The sequence below is a fragment of the Capra hircus genome, chromosome 28 (genome assembly GCF_001704415.2).
Source record: "Capra hircus breed San Clemente chromosome 28, ASM170441v1, whole genome shotgun sequence".
In the NCBI taxonomy this organism is placed as follows: domain Eukaryota; kingdom Metazoa; phylum Chordata; class Mammalia; order Artiodactyla; family Bovidae; genus Capra; species Capra hircus.
Window position 1 is genome coordinate 21,433,945 of NC_030835.1, and position 20,241 is coordinate 21,454,185.

Consider the following 20,241-nt stretch of genomic DNA (forward strand, 5'->3'; position numbering starts at 1 on the left):
AGAACAGGAATTCCAAAACTCAAACAAACAGTTCTATTTTAGGGGTAGTGACCACCTACTACTACAGTCACTACTTTTATGACTTTGGAAGAAAGTCACAAATGTGTTAATGCCTAAAAGAATATGGTACAAGTTCAGGAGGGGTGTCAAGGAATAGATGAAGTGATTAAGCATAAAGCAGGGGTATGGAAGATTGTTCCGGTGAATGTTAAGATGTTGATAGTGAGAGATTAAAAAGGGAAAGAGGAAATATATAAAAGAATAGCTGTAGGAAAAAGAAATTTTGTTGGAAAAAAGTTTTTTTTGTGTGATTTTAATAGTGGTTTCACCTGTGGAGCTTTTGGTAAGTCTTCACTTACATTCTTTATTAATAATTACATGGGTCTAAATAAACCCTAGAAGCACAGAGCATGATGCTTGGTAAGATTTCAGAGGAAAAAACTATCTCAGATGTGATACAGAATTCTACGGTACTGAAGACATTGAATCTTACATAATTGATCTTTTGATGTGTGAATTTCCTGGACTTTCCTATTATCCCCGCTTTACCATTTTTCACTCTCGATAATTCCAGCATTCAGCTTTAATTAGATGTAAGAGGTCCTTGTTTTAGAAAGGTACTAGAGAAATGCGGACCCTACGTATTTAGAGCTTCCTGACAGCTATGTTTGTAGATCTCTGGGTAAAGTATGTGTCTGGCCTTTTTCAACAAAGTATTTTCGGTAACAAGTTGTCAGTGAGGTCAGTGACTAGCAGTTCAGGATTAGATACCACCCACCCTGGTTTGTAACCTCCCCCTTCTTTCTCATCCTGGGTGAATGACGCTCAGCTGAAGTGACTGCCCCACTGCCACTGCCTCTCAATTTGGTACTCTGCAACTCTGTGGCTAACCAAGAAGTCTTATTTTCTTTCCTCCCCCAAAATCTTTTCGGAAAATTTCCTACAAGAGCCGAATTTTAAGCACATTTACTCTATAGGATGCAACAGAAAGGTAAGAGTCAAGTTGTAAAAAGAGGAGCTGGACTTCAGTGCATTCTTGTTTCTGCGTTGGAATTGCTCTGCCTTAGTTACATATCGTAGGTTTAAAGTGTGGGGTTTCTTTCTGAATTAAAGAACATCACATTATTATATAAAACAGGAATGTTTTGACTAGTTATGTTGAGAAGTATAGGCTTTCAAGCTAAGTTTAAAGTTATAAATAACTTTCAAACTAGTGCCAGGGGAAGCTAGTAGCCAAGGTCGTGCTGTGCATTCAGAGAGTTTCTGGCTATAAAAAGCCGATTGGGATCCAGTGCAGGAAAAGATAAGATATGGCCTGGATACATGTGCCTTGGCATGGGGCTGGGGCAAAATATTTGAAGCGATTTTACTTTCAACCCAAAACTTGTTCACAGTAATGGGAGATTTTAAAAATGAGATGTGGCAAAAGCCTTAATTTTTGAATTTAATATTTGCTTTATATACTTGTTTTACAATTGTTAATAATATTAGGAAATTGAGGAATTTCTCAGAGCTATTTTTATTGCCATTTATAATCAAATGAAAATCACACTAGATGAGATGAATATGGGAAACAGTCATCAGTCATGTAAAGAGAAGGTCACTATCTGACAGTGGCTGGGTGACTGCAAGCAATTGCTCTTAGTTGCACTGAAAACAGAACTGGAGAGAAATACAAATGGAAACAAGAAGAAATTTAGGTTAGGCATCAGGAAGTTCATTAACTGTGCATGTTTTGAGTCATGGATACGCACCACTAAGACAGCTGCAACATATCTGATGATGTAAGAGATCCAATGATTTGCTTAAAACACACAGGTGGGAAAAATAGGATTTCAAATTAGCCTTGGTTCTGGGTTTATGGCTAGGTCTTTTTAGACAGTCTAAAATGTCAACATACTGAGAATCATTGTGGTTTGGAGATAGAGATTCAAATTCAAATGGCATATTTGGATGAACTATTAAAATTTTGTTATCCACCATAAAAAAATTACCTTAGTAGTGGCATAGGACAATTTATTAAATGGAGAAGCCCAAAATACGAAGAGCATATATACAGTTATTTTTTCCATTTGTTGTGTCCTGTACACACTCTGTGTCTCTCTTCTTAATTGAGTGAAATATTGGGATTTTTATGGTAAAATTTATTTTTATTTTCATTATAAAAGTGATATGAGATCATTGTAGGGATTTTAAAAGCACAGACAAAATTATCTGTAATCTCATTGATACATTTTCTTTTAGTCTTTTTTCTCTGCATAACTTTAAAATGAATCGCAGTAATACTGTGGATAAAATTTGGAACTTTGCTTTTCATTTAACCTTTACCAAAACATTTTCCATATAATATTACCTAGTCTACATAGATGTTATTTTAGATTGCTAACATTCTTCCAAGTGAATAGATATAATTTTATTAATCATTGTTGAACATCTAGGTGCTATGGTGTGTGTGTTTGTGTATTTATTTATTTTAAAGATCATTTCCCTAAGCTCTATTTTTAAGTGTAGGCTTGTCAGATTAGGGAAAATTAGAGTTGAAGACAAAGATTGTGATTTTTTAAGAAGATGGCTTTTACTGGTTTTCTTTTAAGGTTTTGTATAATTCTTTATCTCCCAAATGAAATATTTATTGAGTGTCTGTGAGATGCAAAACATAGTTATCAGGCACAGAGATAGCAATATATTTAGTATTTGGAAGGATCTTATCTAGTTACAAAATTTCTCCTTATGAACTTTCACAGGTATCAACAAAACTACATGTTGAAAATTCTTCATCTCTGCCCGAAACCAATAGACAGTATTATTGACTGCTTATGTTATTTTGGACTTTAAAACAATAGAATTTATAAATAACTTTTGTAGAGGATTATCTATATGTTGTGCATATTTATATGAATTTTATGATCTGTGTCAAAGAATTGGGAAGAACAAATATTTTATAATAGAAGTCTGTGGAAATTAGAATTATTTGGAGGAAGTCTAGGCAGCAAAGTGTAAAGAAAAAGTGTAGAAGGCGCATGTTAAAACAGAGTTTCAGTTTTCAGATTTTCTGCTTATGGAAACATGAGAATGGAGTACGGCATGGGTAGGGTGGGAGTTAGGGAAGACATGAAATTTTAATTCTGTTATTGGTGTTGAATTTGGGATTTATGGTTATAGAAATAGAATATATTGAAGTAAAAAGCCAAGAAATTGCTAATAAATAAAACAATTTGATTTTCAGAGGTAGTGGCTGGTACAGAGAAGTCAAAATGGAGAGAGTAGAGGTATCAGTATTTGGTGGGAGGTGAGGTATAGGGTTGTGAGTTTTTAAAGAATACATTTTGCCTGGATCACCTTGTTTTAATTGTAGAATTTTATTTTTTCAGTGGTATTTAGAGAAAAATCATAGCTATGGAGGGATGGGAGTTCCATTCTTTATTCACTCTGAACTTCTGCTAGCATGTTTCTATTTTTTCTTTGATATAGGAGGGATTAAGACTTAAGCAGAGAAGTTGGCAGCCCAATCTTGCCTGAAGAGAAACTATGTGCTTCGTAATGAAGACTTAAAAATAGTGTTTATTTATGGATCATTGGCTCATGGGAATGTTACTCTAGAGACTCAAAAAGAATGATTTTCTAAATCTTGTTTCGATACTGGATTTTAAGTGACATGATAGTGTGGAACTTTGGGTGGAACTCCAGAGTTTTGCCAAGTTGCAAACCTAATGGAAAGTGACAGATAATTGAGACTATAGAATTTTTGAAAATGAACTTGACTGTTAGCTGTTGCACCTGATTTTCACATGCTTAATTACTATTTTTAACTATATTATTGCTGTCTGGCACACAGCCAGTAATCTGCTACCAATTTAATCACTAACTTCCACGATCTGAGAAGTAAGTAAATTCCTATGTGCACATAGTAAATTAGGTCAAATTTATTTGGGACCCCCACTGCCTTGCCTCTTTTTCCTGCTTTTCATTATCCTAACTGGTATACTTGGGCTGCTTCAGGTCCCTCCATTAATGGTGAAAAACATTTGATGGAGAAGGCAATGTTTAATATAAAAACCTTTAAGTATTGGAACTTGAAGACTTTAGCCCCTATTTTATATTAGCACCATTCAAAATGTGATCAGCAGTTCTCAATCTATTACTGGTTCATGAAAGGAGACTATACAAGCATTTATCTTCTTTGTTTATATGCATATAGAATAGAGAGTTGGGATGGAGGTGTACTAGATAATACATAAATAACTAGATTATAAATGAATAACTAGAATGAATAATATCTAGTATGATTAACTAGATAATAAATGAATTACCAGGTCTCAGCTGATGAGTCTTCTGGAGGTAGTATCAATGCAAAGAGGCCCTGGATTAGCTCATTGAGAAAACAGAATGACAGAGAAGCAGGATTCCTCAAAGGGCTACTTTGGCTCTACTCCAACATTGGCCTTGGAATTATTCGCTCTTTCTAGATGACTTGTGTCCCAGATATTACTCTTAGTGCTGGGGATAGATACTAGCGAACCAAATTAAAGCCCTGCCCTTGTGGTGTTTCCTTTCCAGTGTTTGTGTTTTTATGGATAGGGATGAAGATGAAGGGAGAGTGAGAAATAAAACCTACCTCTCTGTGGTTCTCCAGAAGTACCAGGGTCTTACTTAGTCCAGGGCTGGAGCTCATAGATTATGTTTTCATGGAAATTTGCAGGATTAATTAGCTTTTCTGTTAGAATCAGCAGTTCCCTTTCCAATATGGGTTAACAAAAGAATCCTAGTTTTAAGGATCAAATAATCACTGATATGCATTGCTGGTTGCCTATGCAATATCCATGTATTCCGCTCTTGCTAACTTACAGAACCCTGATTTAGGTCAAGAAAAAAAGGCTTAATGCTATACGTAGTTATCTGCATCTTGTGTCCCCCCTGCTTTCTCTGAATTAGGATAGTTGCATTTAGTTAAGATATATGCATAGCAATTCATGTAGACCTACCTCATAGTTTTTCAGTTTCTTCATAGTGTTTTACTACTATATGTGAAACAGGAGAGAAGGGGGCAAGATACAACCTTTAAAAGAATGACACAGCCATGGTATACGACATGAACTGGTTAAAACCAACTAGTCCAAGATAGTGGAAGATTTGGCTTCCAGTGGACCTTGAACTTCATTATATGCTCATTGTCATACATTAGTATGCTAAATGACACACCCACAAACACCATGACAGTTCTGAGGCTCACCATAAAAGTAAAAAAGTAGATGGTGGCCCAGTTCCTGGAAATCCCCACTCTTTCTCTGAATATTATAGTTGAAATAATTCACCAACTCATTAGCCTATGAGATTACCCAACCCATAAAAGCTAACTACCCCATATTTTGGGGCCTCTCACCTTCTGAGATGGCCCACACTCTGTGGAGTTATTTCTCCCAAAGCCATTCTTCCCTTTTGAGATGGACTGCATTTTGTCTATGGAACATGCATCTCTAAATAAATTCACTTCTTACTTATCACTTTGTCTCTTACTGAATTCTTCCTGCAATGAGACATAAACAGCCTGAGCTTCATTTTGAAATTTATTTTATTTAAAAAATTTTTGGCTGCAAATGAGGCTTTGTTGCCTCACTAGGGCTTCTTGTTGGGTGCACAGTCTAATCTTTACTTCACTAGAAGGAGGATCCTTAACCAATGGCCCATCAGGGAAGTCCCAAACCTGAGCTTCTTTATGTACTGAGATCAGATATGCAATTTCAGTTAAAGACTGTGGGTTAGAGTCCTGGCACGTGGTTCAAGTTCCATCTGAGTTGTACAGTTTCATATGGATGTAGCATAATGTATTTAGCTCATTCTATATTGATGAATATATTTATTGTTTTTCATATATATATTTTTATGTTGCTATGCCATAATGAATATCCCTGTTCACATATCTTGATGTAATTTTATGAATATATCTTTAGGATAAATTCATTACATAGAATTGCTGAGTCAAAAGGAATGTTCATTTTACAATTTAATAAGTATTACCTTTAATTGGAAATATCAACTGAAGGTTAAAGAGTATAGAGTATGCATAATTTAAAATTTGAGAGCTATTATCATATTTTTCTTCAAGAAGTTCATATCGATTTTTACCCCCGCAAACAGCATATGTTGAAAGCTTATGTCCCTAACTCTTACCACTGTTGATAATGATCTTTTAGTGATAGGTAAAAATTATATCTTGTTCTTTTGATTTGCATTTGATTAATAGTAAGTAAGGTTGAACAATTTCTAAATATTAGCCCATTGTATTTCTTTTTTTATACAAATTGCCTTTCCATATTTTTTGCTCTTCTTTTCTTTTCCAGTTTTATTGAGATATAATTGTTATATATCACTGTATGCTTAAAAGGTCCAGCATAATGGTTTGTTTCACATGTATAGTTGATTCTTGAATTGAATGACACAGATCCACTTATAAGCAAGTTTTTTTTTTCAATAGTAAATAATGTATTACATGATCTGTGGCTGGTTGAATCTTCAGATGTAGAACTGAAGACATGGAAGAACTGTGGATGTGAACAGTAACTCTAAACTATATGTGGGGTTTTAACTGTTAGGAGGGTCAGTGTTCCTAATTCCTATGCTGTTCAAGGATCACTTGTATTGTAAAATGATTACTGTGATAAGTTTAGTTTGCATCCATCGTTTCATATAGACACAATAAAAAGAAAAGGAAAAAAAGAAACTAAAATTTTTTTAGTTTAGTAAACTCTTAGGGTTTACTCTCTTAATAACTTTCATGAGTGTCATACAGTAGTGTTAACTATAATCATGTTGTACATTATATCCCAAGGACTTATTTATTTTAAAACTGGAAATTTGTTCCTTTTTCACTGAAGTTTGTTACTTTCCTCCTATTCTCTTTCCCCCAACTGCAATGCCCCATCTCTGGTAAGCACAAATATGATCTCTTTTTGTATGACTTTTTTTTTTTTTAAAGATTCCACATGCTAATAAGATTATACAATATTTTTCTTTCCTCTGTCTTATTTCACCAAGCATAATGCCCTCAAGTTCCATTCATGTTGGTATAAATGGCAGGATTTCCTCATTTCTTAATGACAGAATAATATTTCATTGTACAGTATGTATATACCACAACTTCTTTATGCATCAATCATAAAATGTCCATCAATCATGGACACTAAAGTTGTTTCCATGTCTAAGCTATTGTAAATAATACTGCTATGAATATGGGGGTGCAGATATCTTTTTGAGTTAGTGTTTTGTTTCTTTTGAATATATTCCCAGAAGTAGAATTACTGGATTGTATAGTAGTTCTATTTATAATTTGTGAGGAACCGCCATACTGTTTTCCACAGTGGCTGCACCAGTTTACAATCTCACCAAGACAGTACACAAGGGTTCCCTTTTCTCCGCATCTTTGCCAATGCATGTTATCTGTTTTTTTGATTATGGCCATTCTATGGTATGAGGTGATATCTCATTGCAGTTTTGATTTGCATTTCCCTAATGATGTTAGGGAATGATGTTGAGCATCTTTCAATGTACCTGTGGACTATTTGTATATAGTCTTTAGAAAAATGTGTATTCCTGATCTTTTGCCCACTTTTATTTATTTATTTTTGCTATTGAGTTGAAAAAGTTCTTTATTTTGGATATTAATCCCTTACTGAATATATGATTAGCAAGTATTTTTCCCTATTCTATAGGTTTTCTTTTCACTTTGTTGATTGTTTATTTTGCTGCGCAGAAGCTTTTTAGTTTGATGTATTCCCAATTGTTTATTTTTGATTTTGTTTCCATTGCCTGAGGAAATCAACAAACAAAAATACTACTAAGACCTATGTCAAAAGTATGCCATGCTTACTGGATATGGTTTCTTCTAGAAGTTTTATGGTGTTAGTCCTTACATTTAAGTCTTTAATCTATTTTAGGTTAATTTTTGTGAGTGGTGTAAGGCAGGGGTCTAGTTTTACTCTTTTAATGCAAATATCCAATTTTTTTTAATACCATTTATTGCAGAGAGTCTTATCCATTGAGTATTCTTGGCTCCGTCATCAAATATTAGTTGACTTTATACTTAGATTTACTTCTGGGCTCTCTATTCTGTTCCACTGGTCTATTTGTCATTTTTGTGCCAGTATCATACTGTTTTGGTTCCTATAGCTGTATGGTATACTTGAACAGGAAGTATGATGTCTCTCACTTTGTTGTTTTTTTCTCAGGATGACTTTGGCTATTCTGGGTCTTCTGTGGTCCTATATAAACTTCAGATTTTTTTTCTTCTTCTGAAAAAATGCCATTAAAATCCTGATAGAAATTGCATTGAATCTATAGGTGGTTTTTGGTCAGTCTAGAGACTGACATTTCAACAATAATAATTCTTGTAATCCATGAACAATGGATACTTTTCCATCTATTTTTATCTTCTTAAATTTTTTTCATCATTGTTTTCAGAGTAAAAATCTTTCACCTTCTTGGTTAAGTTTATTCCCAACTATTTTAATGTTTTTCATGCTATTTTAAATGGAATTATTTTCTCTTTTTCAGATAATTCATTGTTAGCGTATAGGAATGCTACTGATTTCTGTATGTTAATTTTGTATCCTGCAACTTTATGGAATGCATTGATTAGAATGAGTTTTCTCAGCTTTTCAGTAGAGTCTTTAATATTTTCTATATATAAAATTATGTCATTTGCAAATAGTGACAGTTTTACTTCTTCCTTTCCAAATCTGATGCCTTTTATTCTTTTTGTGTGTGTGATTGCTCTGGCAAGGAGATCCAGTACTTATTTTTTTTTTTAATTGCCCCATAGTAAATTAAGCAAATTATTTTTTTGTTTACTTAATGTGTTGCAAGTATTTTCCTCCAATTTTTTGTTTATTTTACTTTTATGTTTTATTTTAAAATCATACATAAAATAAAATATTTTTGTGTTTAGTTTTTAAAACCTCTTCCTTTATGATTTCTGAATTTTGTGTTTGGTTAGAAAGGACTTTCTACTTCAATTATTATACATAACTGTATTATATATAAATTCACTGATACTATCTTTCAGAATTTATAACTTTTGCTATATCTGGAATTGACTTTGCACAAAGAAATGAGTCTTGGAGTCAGCTGAATTTTAATTTTTCAACTAAATGTTTATTTAGTTGATCTAATATGATTTATGTAAGAGTCACTCTTTCCTGCTAATTTAAAATCTTTGTCATAAGATAAATTTATGTTAGAGTCTGTGTTTCACTCTTTCTCCTGTTGTGGCAATATTCTTTTTTTAAAAAATTTTTGTTTCACATTGAGTATAGTTGATTTACAATGTTGTGTTAGTTTCAGGTGTACAGCAAAGTTTTATATATAAATATATATATATTCATTCTTTTTCAGATTCCTTTCCCATATACGTTATCACAGATATTGAGTAGAGTTCTCTATTCTATACAGTAGGTTATCGTTGGTTTTCTGTTTTATATATAGTATTGTGTATATGTTAATCCCAAGCTCTTGATTTATCCCACCTTCCCTTTCCCCTTGGTAACCATAAGTTTTTCTGGTAATGTTTCTTATCTAATTTTTCTGTAATCTCTACTTTCCCTGCCTTTTCTTTTCTTCTTTATTTATTCTAAAAAAATTTTTTTTTCCATTGAAGATGACTCACAATATTGTGTTAGTTTCAGGTGTGTAGCAAAATGATTCAGTTCTTTTTCAGCTTATATTCCATTATAGATTTTTATAAGATATTGAATATAATTCACTGTGCTAAATAGTAAATCCTTGTTGCTTATTTATTTTATTTATTGGAGTTTGTATATGTTAATCACATACTCCTTATTTGATCCTCTCTCCCTCCCTGTTCCTTTTGGTAACTATGTTTGTGTTCTATGTCTATGAGTTTGTTTCTGTCTTTATATATGAATTCATTTGTATTATTATTATTTTTTTAAATTAATTAATTTATTTTTGGTTGCACTGGGTCTTCATTGCTGCATGTGAACTTTCTCTAGATGTGACAAGTGTTTGTTGGTGGCCACTTGGATTATTTCCATGTCTTGGTTATTATAATGCTGCCATGAACATTGGGGTGCATGTGTGTTTTCAAATTAGAGTTTTCCATTTTTTCTTGATATATATCCCAAAGTGTGATCATTGGATCATATAATAGCTCTAGTTTAATTTTTTTGAGGAACTTCTCTACTGTTTCCCATAGCGGCTGCACTAATTTAAGGTTCCCACCAATAGTGTGGGAGGGTTCTCTTTTCTCCACACCAGCATTTATTTGTAGATTTTTCAGTGGTGGCCATTCTGACTGGTGTGAGGTGATACGTCATTGTGTTTTTGATTTACGTTTCTTTAGTAATTAACAATGTTAAGCATCTTTCCATGTGCCTGTTGGCTATCTGTGTTTGTGGAAAAGCATCTACTTAGGTCTTCTGCCCATTTGTTGATTGAGGCATTTACTTTTTTTTTTTTTTCCAATTTTGAGTTGTATGAGCTTTTTGTGTATTTTGGATGTTAACTCCTTGTTGGTCACATTGTTTGCAAGTATTTCCTCCCATTTCATACATTGTCTTTTTGTTTTATTGATGGTTTTTTTTTGCTGTGCAGAAACTTTGAAGTTTGATTAGGCATCATTTGTTTGTTTTTGCTTTTATTTCTGTTTGCTTTGGGAGATGAATCTAAGAAAATATTGCTAAAATTTATGTCTGAGAATGTTTTTCCCTAGTTCTTGTTTAGGAGTTTTATGGTGTCATTTCCTATATTTAGGTCTTTAAACCGTTTTGAGTTTTTTTGTATGTGGTGTGAGTTTTCTAATTTCATTGATTTATATATAGCAGTCCAGCTTTCCTTACACCCAACACTTGTTGAAGAGACTTTCTTTTTTCCATCATATATTCTTGCCTCTTTTGTAGTATAGTAACTGACTGCAGGTGCATGGGTTTATTTCTGGGCTGTCTATTCTAGTTCATTGATCTGCAAGTCTGTTTTTGTGCCAGTACCACACTGTTTTGATTACTGTAGTTTTGTAGTATAGTCTGAAGTCTGGTTATACCTCCAGCTTTGTTCTTTTTCCTCAGGATTGCTTTGGTAATTCTGGGTCTTTTGTGATTCTATATATATTGTAGAACTTTGTTGGGGGGGGGAATAATTTTGATTTTTAAAAATCATTTTATTTGTTTATTTTTATTTATGGCTATACTAGGTCTTTATTGCTAGGCATGGGCTTTCTCTAGTTGTGGTATATAGACTTCTCATTGCAGTGGCTTCTCTTGTTGCAGAGCATGGGCTCTAGGGCACACAGGCTTCAGTATTGGTGGCACATGGGCTCAGTAGTTGTAGCTCCTAGGCTCTAGGACACAGGCATAGTAGATTCTATTGTGGCACCCTGGCTTAGTTGTTCCATGGCCTGCAGGATCTTCCTGGATCAGGGATTGGACCCATGTCTCTTGCATTGGCAGGTGGATTCTTTACTACTGAGCCACTAGGGAAGCCCTATATTGTAGGATTATTTGTTTTAGCTCCGTGAAAAATGTCATTGGTAATTTGATAGGAATTGCATTAAATGTGTAGATTGTTTTGGGCATTATGACTAATTTAGCAATATTAATTCTTCAAATCCAGGAGCATGGAATGTTTCCATGTCGTTGAATGTTCTTAAATTTCCCTTATCAGCGTTTTACAGTTTTCAGCTTATGGGGCTTTCACCTCCTTTAAGTTTATTCCTAGGTATTTTATTTTTTTGATGTGATATTGAAAGGATTATTTTTCCATTATTAGTGTAAAAAATGCAGCTGAGTTTAGTATATTAAGCTTGTATCCTGCTACCTTGCTGATGCAATCCCTACTTTTAAAATTATTTTCTAACATATTTTAGTATCTGGAAGGATTAATCTTTCTCCTTATTCTTTTCTCCTCCTTCAGGGTTTTCTGATATCTAATCACATACTATTTATTTCCAGATGAATTTTAGTGTAACATTTTAGAAAATTATTATAATAGCCTTTGAATATTTTAATTCAGGGAGAAAATAATGCCCTTTTAATGTTTAGTCTACTTATACATCAGGGCTTCCCTCATGGCTCAGATGGTAAAGAATCTGCCTGCAATGAAGGAGACTCAGGTTTGATCTCTGGGTTGAGAAGGTCCACTGAAGAAGGGAATGGCTACCCACTCCAGTATTCTTGCTTGAGAATGCCATGGACAGAGAATCTAGGTGAGCTGTAGTCCATGGGGTTGTAAATAGTAGGACACAACTGAGCAACTAACACAGACACACCAAGTCATCATCTTTTTGTTTACTCACTTCTTTTTTGTCCTTCAGTGGAGTTGTCTTTACACAAGTATTTTATACATTTTGGTTGTTATCTTTGGTATTATTCATAGCCTGGCATCTTTCCTTCCATCACATTTTTAACACTGGCTATTTTTAAGAAGGATTTGAGTCCACGTTTGTATTTCTAAGATTGCCTCTGGTGGTTGAGGCACAGCTGATATACAAATGGGACTTGGGGGCCTGGATCTCTGAGTGTGCTTCTTCAACTAGGTATGTCCTCCCTGAACTGTACCATCATCCAGCCCACATATGTATATGTTAAAAACATTTATTGATTTATTTGCCTGCATCAAGTCTTAGCAGTGGCACGAGGGATCTTTGATCTTCATTGCATCATGTGGGATCTTTAATTGTCGCATGTGAACTCTTAGTTGTGGCGTGTGGAATCTAATTCCCTGACAAGAGACTGAACCCATACCCCTTCATTGGGAACATGGAGTCTTAGCTACTGGACCCCAGGGAAGTCCCCAGACCACATATACTTTATTTTTGAAGCATTTTTATAAAACTTAAGTTTTTAAAGGGAAAAATTTATATTTGCATGTTTATTTTTATTTTAGTAAAGAGTGCTTTAGCTAGAATTCTTGATTGCAACCAAGAGTCTGCTCTGGATAACTCCAGCTGAGTTTTTCATAAATGATACTAGACAACTCATAGATTTTCTTGGAGAACCATTGAACAGCCAAAGAAAATGCAGCTATAGGAAGAATGTCCAACTGTACCTGAGGAATGGTCCTATGGGTGTACTAGATTCCATTATCCCTTGCTCTTACACTGGGCAGTAGAGTCCTTCTACAACTATCCCAGAAGGCTCTGATGTCTGTAACCTTTAAAAATCTCATCCAAGCTGTTTTTGCTGGTGAAATCTGGGTACCACTACTTCAAGGGAGTCTGAGAAGAGCAGGTTTCTTAACTTTGCAGTCTCTCCAGTAGAGGAGGAAAGCTGGGCCAGGGCTGGAAATGGTGTTAGCAAACAGCATTTGCCACAGAGGGCTTTCAGTTAAAATACATATTCCTTTGGCCTTGACCTTAGGTCCTCAGTTCTTGGATTCTCTTTTCACAAGGAAACTGCTACCAGTTTCTAGTGAAAGTTAAAAAAGAATTGTTGCATGTCAATATGTACAAATTTACTTTTCATCATAGCTACCACTTGGTTGAATTTATTTTTCTATGCTATTCTAGATTATTTTAGTGTTGTTTCTATCTATTGGTGAGGACTGATATTCTCTAGTAAGGATGTCAGTCAGTTCAGTTCAGTCACTCAAGTCGTGTCCGTCTCTTTGCGACCCCATGACCACAGCACGCCAGACCTCCCTGTCCATCACCAACACCCAGAGTTTACCCAATCTCATGTCCATCGAGTCAGTGATGCCATCCGACCATCTCAACCTCTGTCATTCCCTTCTTCTCCTGCCCTCAATCTTTCCCAGCGTCAGGGTCTTTTCAAATGAGTCAGCTGTTCGCGTCAGGTGGCCAAATTATTGGAGTTTCAGGCTTCAACATCAGTCCTTCCAATGAACACTCAGGACTGATCTCCTTTAGGATGGACTAATTGGATCTCCTTGCAGTCTAAGGGACTCTCAAGAGTCTTCTCCAACACCACAGTTCAAAAGCATCAATTCTTCGGCCCTCAGCTTTCTTCACAGTCCAACTCTCACATCCATACATGACCACTGGAAAAACCATAGCCTTGACTAGACGGACCTTTGTTGATAAAGTAATGTCTCTGCTTTTGAATATGCTGTCTATGTTGGTCATAACTTTTCTTCCAAGGAGTAGCATCTTTCAATTTCATGGCTGCAATTACCATCTGCAGTGATTTCAGAGCCCAGAAAAATAAAGTCAGCCACTGTTTCCACTGTTTCTCCATTTATTTGCCATGAAGTGATGGAACCAGCTGCCATGATCTTCGTTTTCTGAATGTTGAGCTTTAAGCCAACTTTTTCACTCTCCTCTTTCGCTTTCACCAAGAGGCTCTTTAGTTCTCCTTCATTTTCTGCCATAAGAGTGGTGTCATCTGCATATCTGAGGTTATTAATATTTCTCCCAGCAATCTTGATTCTAGCTTGTGCTTCATCCATCCAGCCCAGCATTTCTCTGCATATAAGCTAAATAAGCAGGGTGATAATATACAGCCTTGATATACTCCTTTCCTGATTTGGAACCAGTCTGTTGTTCCATGTCCAGTTCTAACTGTTGCTTCCTGACCTGCATACAGATTTCTCAAGAGGTAGGTCAGGTGGTCTGGTATTCCCCTCTCTTTCAGAATTTTTCACAGTTTATTGTGATCCACACAGTCAAAGGCTTTGGCATAGTCAATAAAGCAGAAATAGATGTTTTTCTGGAACTCTCTTGCTTTTTCTTTTTTTGTAAGGGCATACAAATTGTTAAAATATGAAATGCTTTTGTATTCCTTCTCTCTGTCTCTAGTAGCCTTCCTTCACTTGGCCCCTTCCTGGGACCCTCTAGATTTTCCTTAGACCCAGCAACTAAAGGATGAACCCTCACATACAGGGGGCTTTCAAAGACCCAGCTCCAGGCTAGACTCTTATTAGTTGGGGCCTAATCCATGCTGGTTGTTAAATATTTTTCATATCTCCCCTAATTGTAGGCAAATGAAATCCAATTGGATTCTATATATTTCCTAAGCTTTTTTCTCTGGTTACAGTTCAAATCATACTGATGAGGAAATATATGACAATTTATGTAAGTAGTCTCTCTTGATGCACATTTAGGTTGTTTCTAGCTTTTTATTATCACAAAAACAGTACACACTGCAGTCCTTGCCTTGCATCTTTGTACACATGTTCAGGTTCCTAAACTATTTGTTTAGTCTAGGAATTTGTGCATATAAAATTTTATGGATGTTGCCAGAGTGCCTCCTCAAAAGGTGTTTAACCGGTGTATACTTCAACCAACAGTATATGGACAGCTAATATTTCTTTAGCTTGTCAAAGATTTTTAAAAAGATTTAAAAGTTGTTTTAGTGAAACCACTGTACCTTCTTTAGTTATGATAATAAAAAAAAGGAAGAGAAAAAATTATATTAGTTTAGTTTGACTGGCTCTTAATACAACTATACCAAAATGAGATCATTGCTCTCTTTTCCAATTAATAATATTTTGATACTATATTAAAATTTTCTGTGGATTAACATTAGATTTTCAGAGTCTACCTTTTTGATATATGGGAGAACACTTGTCAGTTCCCTGTGCCATGATTACTCAAAGATGCTAACCATAATTTTGTGATATTTTTATTATATTTTTCAGTGTTCCGCAATATAGTGGTTCTCACCCCAGAATACTTTTGCTTCCCAGGAGACATTTGACAATGTCTACAGCTATTTGTGATTACTACAACTAGGAGGCTGATGATACTGGCATCTAGTGGATAGAGGCCAAAGATGCTGCTAAATATCCTACAACTCAAGACAGCCTTCCCCCTCCTACCCCCTGACTCCACAACAAATTATCCAGCCTAAAATGTTAATAGTGCTGAGAATGAGAAGGCCTGCTATAATAAAATACACCTGGAAATGGACATTTATTTAAACAAACATTTTCCCACTGTCTTTTCTGTCTGGATTATCAATTTCTTAAGATTGTTGGTGCAGTCTTTCCTTTTTTAAAAAAAGTAATGAATTTTTGGCTATGCCGGGTCTTGATTGCTCTGCAAGGGCTTTCTCTGGTTGCAGTGAAGTGGGGCTGCTCTCTAGCTGTGGTGTGCAGGCTCTAGGGCATAGGGCTTCAACAGTTGTGGAGCATGGGCTTAGTTGCCCCACAGCATTAGTGGAATCTTCCCAGACCAGGGATCAAACCGGTGTCCCTGAACTGGCAGGCAGATTCTTAACCACTCGACCACCAGGGAAGACCTTGTTCCTTGGTATATAATATGAAAGCAAACTCCTCTCTGTAACTTGTTAACCTGGAATCTACCTGGGAGTAGAGGAGCTAGGTTGTACTTTTCTTGTCCTCCCACCTTCAAATACAACCTAAAAGTTTTTATGTTGTTTTGTGTGTTTTTCACAAGTCTTTGCTCATTGTAGTAATCCTTTCTTCTAATAGGCCAATATCACTTTTTCCTTCTTTTGTATGTCCTTTAAAAATCTGAGTCTTTAGAAAACTCCTTAGACAGCACATTGAGTTATTTTTACATACAGTCTCTCCCATTTTTTTCCCTCATTTGTGATTGCAGCAGTGAGTTTTATTTTTTGACCTGTCTTTCGTTTTAGAATCTCTGGTTCTGGGAAATCCTTGTATTTTCTCTAAATTGCTAAGCAATCTAAGTACTTGTCTTACTTTGCTTTTTATTTTCTTCCTTGGCCGTAATGAACTGTAAGGTGATATATTCAATTTTCCCCAAGGTTCCTGTCACTTTCACTTCACTAACGCATTCCTCTTTGTTGGTAAGGATTAAGCCCAGGGTAGCCCTTCCATTCTTAGTTTCTTTTGCTCTCTGAATGAAAAAGTTGCTGATAGAAAGGCAGATGATAAAGGAGAGCAGTGATTCCTCAGTGCAAATTTTAATTACTTTATTGTCTCTCTGGGTTTACTGAATTCTTTTATTTTAGTTTTTAACCAGGTCTCTTTTTTATCCTGACATTTCACTTCAGTCAACTTTCTTTTCATTTTACTTAGAATTTCCATCACTTCTTACCTAGAATTTTTCACTTTCAGTATTTCACTGAGAGAACAAGAGTTGATGTATTATAAATTCTTTTTTGTCTTGAGGATAATTTCCCTGTCTCCCTCTTTTATTGTTTTAATTTTGGATTTTTTTTCCTGTTTACTTATTTTTTTAAAGACAGGAGATTTATTCAGTCCTGGTGTTTATCACGAGATAAATACATATCTATATCCCTTTTGACCTCTGTCACTATCAATTTTGGAGCTACATTATTTCTCTCTCAAATCTTAAAATGCAGGGCAAGTATTTAAATTCCTGGGCCACAGGAGCTACATATTCACATGGGGCAACTATTCGCCTATTCCTAGGTCCTCTATTGGAGGTGAATTTTATCTTGGATGATTTGGAGCAATTCAGATTCCCTTTTCTAACAGAGATGCATAAAGCCTAGTCTCTAGCATGGCCTCTGCCAGTGGTTTTTTTTTTGTATGTCTACTCCTACTGTTGGGGCTGTAATATCCCAGGGCACAGTATGTCATTCTTCCCTTGTCCTCATTTATCCTGTGTTGCATTTTTAGGAACTAAAAATCTTCCAGCTGAGTGTAGTTAGAAATATACTGCTGGAAGGTGGCCAGGAAACATCTCTGGCTATCTAAAAAGCAGCTCCTGAGCAGTAACAGAGGGAAAGCTGGCTTTTTCTTTGGCTCTCTCAGCCTCAAGTCTCTGATAGGAAGTCAAGATACATGGATTTGAGGGTCTGGCCCTGTGGCTGCTTTAAATTTAGGCACAGCGGAGTTCTGGGTTCCCTCCCTCCTCATTTGTTCCGTCCATGAAGTAGATAAGGTAGAGTGGCCAGATTCAGCAAATAAAAATATAAGACACACAGGTTTGACTTTTAGGAAAACAGCCAATAATCTTTTCAGTACATTTCAAACACAGCATAGGACATATGCCAGAAAATTATTCATTGTTAATCTGAAATTCAAACTTAGCTGGGCATTCTATATTTTATCTGGCAACTATAAGGTCAGAGAAAATTTCCCCCAATGTTTGAAACAGTTGAGGAGGTCTTTTGTGCCTCAGGTACTGGTGTAACGGGGTCTTTTCTGGTTTTGTGAAGGTTGCCCTTCCCAGTCCTCCTTCACCTGCAGGGCCGGTCAGCACTGAGAGGACTGGAGGAAGTTTGTAAAGAGTCTGGGAGCCTTTAGAGAGGAACAGAGCCAAGACCTGGACTCCTTCCCTGTAGTTACTGTTAGAAAGTATTTTGTGCATTCAACTGGTCATGATTAAAAAAGGACCGAGTAAGAAAGAACATCAAAGATCTTAGACTGGGACTCCTGTTGTGATTTGCATTGCCCAATGCGAGATGCTGTTTGGGTACTTGTGTGACTGGAAGCAGAAGGCCCTCCTGATCCAGCCACTTGGTGCTTGGTGAACCGAAAAGTTCTAGGCATGGCTGCCATGCTATACCTCTAGGGGAGCAGGCTGCTTTTCTCTTTAAGAATCACTGTGACCACTGTATTTGCAAAGCAGAGGCGGAAAGGTCACATGGAACTGCAGGGGATCTGTTTTCATCAGTAAACTGTGTGCCAGGAGCAGAACACCAGCAGCCCTCAACAGGGCCCTCTTGTATCTAATAAAATTTTCTGGTTTTCTCTTTCTGAGGTATGTGGATTGAAAGGCTCCCAGAATTCCTGATCAGTTTAAGGAACAAGAGAGATACTGGACTCCCTGCCAGGGTGGCAGTTGGGAAGTATTTTGAATTGGAAAATTAATAGATAGGACCTCTTTTTGCCCCAAACTACTGAAGTAGTCGCTACTGTTAGCACATATATACATGTATTTTATATATTTGGCATGATAACATATATTGTTTTATAAATAGCTAAGTTCTATAAAAGTTTCTTTTTTTTTTTTCTAGGATGACATGAACTGAGAAGTCTTGTGCTTAGCAGTTTTAAAGATATAGCTTGGATCAATAAACATGTTAATAAAAAAATGTAAAGTTTTGTGATTCCTTATCATTCTTGCATATTTTTCATCTTTGTCAGCCTGTATCCATTAATATTTTTAAAAGACCAAGCTAAAAATTTTACCTATTATAGTTAATCATCCTTGGTAATTATTTTTAACTTTAATTACTTGTTTTACTTTGGTGCCTTAGTTTATATCATATAATCTTGTGTTTATACACACACTAAGCTAAAATAATATATTGATTGTTGATCCTCTTAATTACATTCTTCTAGTGGGAAATATTGGGGAAGGCAATGGCACCCCACTCCAGTACTCTTGCCTGGAAAATCCCATGGATGGAGGGGCCTGGTAGGCTGCAGTCCATGGGGTCGCTAAGAGTTGAACACGACTGAGCAACTTCACTTTGACTTTTCACTTTCATGCATTGGAGAAGGAAATGGCAACCCACTCCAGTATTCTTGCCTAGAGAATCCCAGGGATGGGGGAGCCTGGTGGGCTGCTGTCTATGGGCTCGCACAGAGTTGGCCATGACTGAAGCGACTTAGCAGCAGCAGCAGCAGCAGCGGGAAATATAGGAGCATATTTATTATGATCTTAGGGTAGGAAATAATTTCTTAAGTAGGACCCCTAAAACATAAGCAATAAAGTAAAATATTTAATTGCATTAATATAAAAACTTTCTTTGTGAAAAAATCACATAAAAGAAGATAAATGAAAGATACCAACTGAGCAGATATATTAATATTTACAAATTGGCCTATAAAATGGATGGCATTGTTGTTCCCCTTTTCCTTCCCATGTATCTACATCCTTTGCCATGTGACACTGTGGTTCTTCCTGATAGAGACAGAGTATATTTCCCTGTACTTGAAAACGTGGTTAGTATTAGACTTGTGTGATTTGCTTTGCCCATTGAAATGTAGGCAGAAGAGGCAGAGTGCTTGTTTGAAGCTTGTATTTTAAGATGCATTGTGTTTCCAACTGTTCTAATATTTTTGTTGTTGTCATGGGAAAAACAGGGTCCTGGTAGCCTCCTTGTCCAAGGAGGATGAGAAACACGTGATGTAGATCTGGAGTACAGCTTGGAGTAAGCCAGCGAGGCCCATCCTGGCCAACTCCCAGCCAACCTGAAAATGCACAAGGCATAATGTTGTTTTATGCCACTGAGTTTTAGGATAGTTTCTCATGTAGAATTACTGTGGAAATAACTGACTTATAGACATATTCAGTTGAAATTATCTGAAGAACTCCTAAAAAATTAATGAGGAAAAGAATGATCTTAATAGGGAAATGGGTCTATGATA

At 35.8% G+C, this 20,241-nt stretch overlaps 1 protein-coding gene across 1 annotated transcript in view; it reads left to right on the plus strand.

The window, feature by feature from the left end:
* CTNNA3 (catenin alpha 3) overlaps positions 799-20,241 on the plus strand; it is a 1,853,842-nt gene continuing 1,834,399 nt past the window's right edge. Inside the window, exon 1 of the mRNA XM_018042551.1 lies at positions 799-991. Within this exon, the coding sequence (XP_017898040.1) occupies positions 979-991 (13 nt within the window). The 5' untranslated portion in view covers positions 799-978. The remainder of the gene's footprint in view (positions 992-20,241) is intronic.